The following is a 5,403-nucleotide window of genomic DNA, read 5'->3' as shown; positions in this document are numbered from 1 at the left end:
CTCTATTATGCGTTATTTGTTCTTCATCTCTTTAAATATGGTAATGAAGCTAAAGGTCTTTGTTTACTTCTATGAATAAAGTTAAATTTCCTTAAAATAATGCTCCCATGTTTAAAACTTCTTTATCTCTATTTCTTCTAAGTTAAAGTTAATAGTTTCTATCAAACACAACATATTACCTTTTAACTTCTCAAAGTATTCTTCACACAACATTTATATCCAGCACCACATGGCATCTTGGGGCTTTCATATCAACTCTATATTAAGGATTTAAGATCATGTTCTTCATACTCCTCAAAATGAAGACACATTATACAAATACGTGACATGCATAATAAAATTTTAATGTCTTAAGCACAATTTCTCCACAGCCTAGAAATTGGTTTCTTAAGGGATGTTTAAAAACCATATGAGGATAACATTTTTGGAGAAGCGGAATAGGGACATAAAATAGGCCATTAACCAGTAGAAGACAAGACAGATTCACCCTCAACAAGTGCCAAAGGGAAGAAAAAACATGTTACCTTTGCTGAACAAGCTAAGAATGTTGTAGTGGGGTCTAGTGAGCCAACAATTAGGGTGTTTAAATCAAAGTTTAAGTATGTGAAACAGATGAAACAAATAGCTAAAGCCCCTGGTACACCCCCATTCAGTCAATGGAAAGAGTATCAGAGGTTCCTGGAGGAGTTAGAAGAAAGAAAAGACCAGGTCAATAAATTCAGGCAACAAAATCTAGAGTATAAGAATTCTATTCAACATATTCTAGAAAACTGTGACCATGAAGTCAAAGAGGCATCCAAAGCTCTTGATAGGAGTAATAATTTTGTCAAGTGGTCACAGCCAGTTAGGAGACAGTGCAAAAATTTGTATGTAAGAAACTTGGTCCTGAATGCACAACTAAGAACTATGAGGCAGGATTTAGAGGAGGCACATAAATTACTAAAGAGGTATGAGGGAGCTGCTATAATACCTCCACTCATGAAAATGCCCAAGTTTGATCCTAAATCCAAAGCCACACCTGCTTTATCACCACCTATGAAGAAATAGTACCTCATTACTCTAGATCCCAAGTCCAGGACTCCCATCATCAAGGCTTCTAGCAACAAATTATCAAGCAAGGGGAAAAGGAGATGATCAGGCTTTCCTTTTTATTCTCAAGTTTTGTTTTAATTTTCTAATGTATTAATATGTTAAATTTGATATCTTTAGCATAATAGTTTCATGACAACGTTCAGGAGCAATGAAGAGCATTCAAGGAACAATTGTAGCAATTTTGCTATGCAGGCATTGCGCACTCACTAAACAACACATGGTTTGACCATTTCACACACATAGTACAATAACCACCTGCCAGGTTTTGAAGGTGCTAGAGTGGAGTACATATGGTGTCCAACTCACAACCACAACTGCTTGCCTCATGTTGGTTGTAAAAGCATGAAGTTTTGGGTGCCACGAAGGCTTTTCAACAGTCACAAATGCAAATTTTAGGCTTTTTTCTATTTCAATCAATTTTATTAGTCCGAAGACCTTTTTAAGATAATTTGTATTTAAATACGTTGTTTTGTTTTTTTCAAAAGGAAAAAAGGATGCTTTATGCTTTATGTTTGGATGAAAATCATGAAAAAAGACAATAATTTACTATATTTTTCTAGTTTTGAATCGATCCTCTATGGGATCGAAGATGCAATGAACTTGAAATGATTTTCATCCATGTTTCTACTATATATTTTCATAAATGAAGACAAAGAAGGTTGTTGTTGGTTTTCCCAATTGCTAGAGGAATTACTGTTGTCATGTTTGTGGTTTGGTTTTAATGAACATGCCTGAATGTTGAAGGGATTCCAGTCGATTTATGGAGATTCTTATGGTATGAATGTTTTTGGAATAATTTTTTCTCTTAGTTTATGTGTCTTTTCTCTTATCTGTTTTCCTCATACTGTGTTTAAAGGTGTAGGGGACAATTATATTTGAATTCATCTTATATGCTCATGTATGACTGAACCAAGTATATTTCAATTGCAAATGAAGTATGTATGCCTTTAAAAGTTCTGTCTTTTCTTCTTGATGGTCATCAATCTGAGCTACAGTGATAAATATTGTTATTTCTACTCTTTGATAAATGTGTTGATATTCTACCTTTTCTATACTACAATTTCGTTATTCATTCCGAAAATTGTGCTAATTAAGCCTCCATATATGACGCTGGTTGGAGATATATAAGCATGTTACAATAGAAAGATCACTCATACTGTCAATAGTTTTTCGTAGAAACCCTCTACAACCTTCTTTATCAAAATCCAAATACTCCTAGAATTGGTCTATGTATGCTATAAAGTCAAACCTTTAGTTTTCATTAGTTAAGGGAGCCCCCTCCGGCTAGAAAGACCAGTTTTCCTGCCCAAAACAGTTTGTGGTTACCTCTGTGGCCCTTTCCTTAGCTTAAAGGGATTTACAGAGTGATAACAAGCTCTATGTAAGAAAGGTAAACTATGATGATCGTCTTCATTATTGGTTGAACACTGAGGTATATATAAGGTCTCCTTACTATTGGAAAAAAAGAATATTATAACCATAAAAATACTTTATTTCTTTGAACAAATAAATGCTTGACCTACTAGATTGTATCATGAAATAATTCTAATTCTCTATCAACACAAGTTGACAAGTAACTAGAAGATTGCAACAACCACAAAAGGCAATTTGTAAATCTTGATATGACCATTTTCCTTACTACTCACAGTGAAACCATTTGGAGTCTAAGAAAATAATATATGTCAAAATATCAATTGAAGTACCTAAACTAATGACCTTCTATGATAGGTTGCCACTTACATTGAAACTACTCAAAAAAACCCCAAACAAAGGTATAATTTAATCCTAAGCTCTTATGTCTCAATCTTTTACCTATAAATTGACATAGAAAGATGAGATTTTCTCTATCTCTTAGAAAAATAAATTCCACAAAAAGCTTAATTTTCCCACAAATCTAATACCCTTTTACAAAAAAATAATTCTTAATTTATAAATATACTCTTGATTGACTCCAAAAATTATACTTATAATGTAATGAAAATTAACCACAACCCCAATAAATAGTTTTATAACCCTATATATATATATATATATGAAAAACTTTCTCAATTCATTATAACAATTTTATAACCTTTATATATAAATAACAAAAACTTTTGCAATTCATTATAACCCAAGTAAATAGGTTTTATAACCAGCAAGTTTATATAGTGCAGGTATATTCTTGCAATTATTCTTGCAAATCATTAAAACCTAAGTTTTACACTGAACTGTATGTAAGAAAAGTAATCTACAATACTCATACTCATATTTGCACTAAATTTCACTTAAAAAAAGTAAACTACTATACTCATATTCCATGAAAAATAAATCCTCAAAATCTATTTGACAATTCATCAAAACATTAGCTAAATAATATTTAAAAGTTAAATGGCATAATAACATATAAATTTAGTATCTCAATAATCAATATCACACCATTAATGAAAATGTTTAAAATATATCAATACAAGATTGATGTTTATATGAAGATAATTATTATGCGGTTAGGCATTATATTATTTCACAATTATTATGAAATATTAATAAATTAATTAAATTAAAAAATAATATTAGAAATTTGTTAAAATACATTAAATAAAAAATAATATTAATATTTAAAAAAAAAATAATATTAATATTTTAAACAAAATTTTAGTTAAAATGTATGTGAATTATTTTGAATTTTTTAAATAAATTATTAATTTAATTTAGAGTGTAATTATGAAAAATGTTTACTCTTTTCCCTGCCCAAAGTTTAACGTAATGCATTCATATGAGACATCTTATTGTAATAACTTTGTACACATAGGAAATATATTATTGTAATAAAATATTTGGTTGGTTTGTAAATTAGTTAGTTAGTAGAGGACTTCGCCATCTCTGTTACTCTATGATATTTTCTCAAAGCTTTGCTCAGTCATGGTTGCTGGGTTATTGAAGTAGCGAGTATGAATGCATGTGATAAGCCTATTGTCTTTTGGGATGATGTTATAAATATTTAGTTGCATAGTATTCTGGTCGTATCGGTATAGAATAATTGTGGGAAAAATGGGAAAGAATAAAACTAAAAGATCAAATAAATCAAATAAATAAATATATAAACAATTACAGAGATTTGTCAGTGTTGATCATCATGTTCTCAAACTCCTCCAAATCAATTCTCCCATCTGAATTTCTGTCAAATCTTGAGATCATGATTTCACAATTCCCCAAATCTTGTCCCTCCTTGAGTCCTAAGCTGAGCAGGACCTGTTGAAGTTCCCATGGGCTGATGAACGCATCCCCATTCTTATCAAAAACACTGAACGCTTCCACCAACTCCTCCTTCAGAGCCACATTGTCCCCAGTCTCTGCCTCCTCTTGAGCACCTTCCTCCCACAGACTCAGAAAAAGGCTGCAGAAATTATCAAAGCTCATCCGTTCCAGAGAACCCATCACTGATTTCATATGATCATCAGACATATGTTGAATTCCAAGCTTTCCCATTAACCCTTGTACGTCCTCTGCAGTAACCAGGCCATCGCCATTGCTGTCCAAGGCACTGAACAGTCGAGCGAGGTCCCATCTATGAACGATATCCGGTCTCCTTTTATTCATAAATTCAAGGCTTGTTTCATCAAGCATGCATCCAGACAACGATTCACCAACTGCCACTATAGTATCTGAGTCTTTTGGATTGCAAAGTTCAGGAAACATAGTTTTCATCATCTCAGAAACCCAAACATAAACATAAAAGTTGTAGAAGCTATAAAACTTTTGTACCCAACTCAGGGCCATGGATGCAATCATGCTCCAGTACATGGGCATGGCACAAACATTTGGAACTGCAGGGTTTCTGATGATAAGATGAGACAACATGTTTGGTATATGAATGAGATGCCTCAATTCAATAATTCCTGTAATGGAAAGAGCAGAGAAGAAAAAAGGAGCAGTGTATCTTGGGCGTTACAGAATGGTAGCTATGAAAGCCTGCAATTCCTATTTAAAAGCCTTTGATTACATAGCAGTGAATAATTCCTGCAATGGAAAGAGCAAAGAAGAAAAAGTGGTCCGTGTTGCTTGGGCGCTACAAAATGGTAGCTAACAATGCCTGCGAATCCTATTAGAAGCCTTTGATTGACCGCAGTGAGATGCTACGAAACTCAGCAGCAACAACCGTTGTGATTCGTATTAAGAAGCCTTTGGTTGACCGCAATAAGTTGCCATTCAACTCAGCAGAAACCGCCATTGAATTATTGTATTCCCGTGCGTGCGATATTTTAAGTCTTGATTGGTATGTCAGATTGTTCTTGGAAGGTGTTCGGCCAACTAACTTTTACCAGCAATTTC

At 33.0% G+C, this 5,403-nt stretch overlaps 1 protein-coding gene across 1 annotated transcript; it reads right to left on the bottom strand.

Moving 5' to 3' along the window:
- Positions 1 to 4,134: 4,134 nt before the first annotated feature.
- On the bottom strand, positions 4,135 to 5,146 carry LOC149165372 (calmodulin-like protein 2). Its single transcript, XM_089431125.1, has one exon. The coding sequence runs from the start codon at positions 4,930 to 4,932 to the stop codon at positions 4,180 to 4,182; it is 753 nt and encodes a 250-aa protein (XP_089287251.1). The 5' UTR covers positions 4,933 to 5,146; the 3' UTR covers positions 4,135 to 4,179.
- Positions 5,147 to 5,403: the final 257 nt, after the last annotated feature.

The sequence above is a fragment of the Pinus tabuliformis genome, chromosome 5_1, assembly GCF_031772625.1.
Source record: "Pinus tabuliformis cultivar Carrire ecotype Pingquan chromosome 5_1, CPIR1, whole genome shotgun sequence".
Lineage (NCBI taxonomy): Eukaryota > Viridiplantae > Streptophyta > Pinopsida > Pinales > Pinaceae > Pinus > Pinus tabuliformis.
Note: the sequence above shows the minus strand (reverse complement) of the source record. Positions and strands in the feature narration are given on the sequence as shown.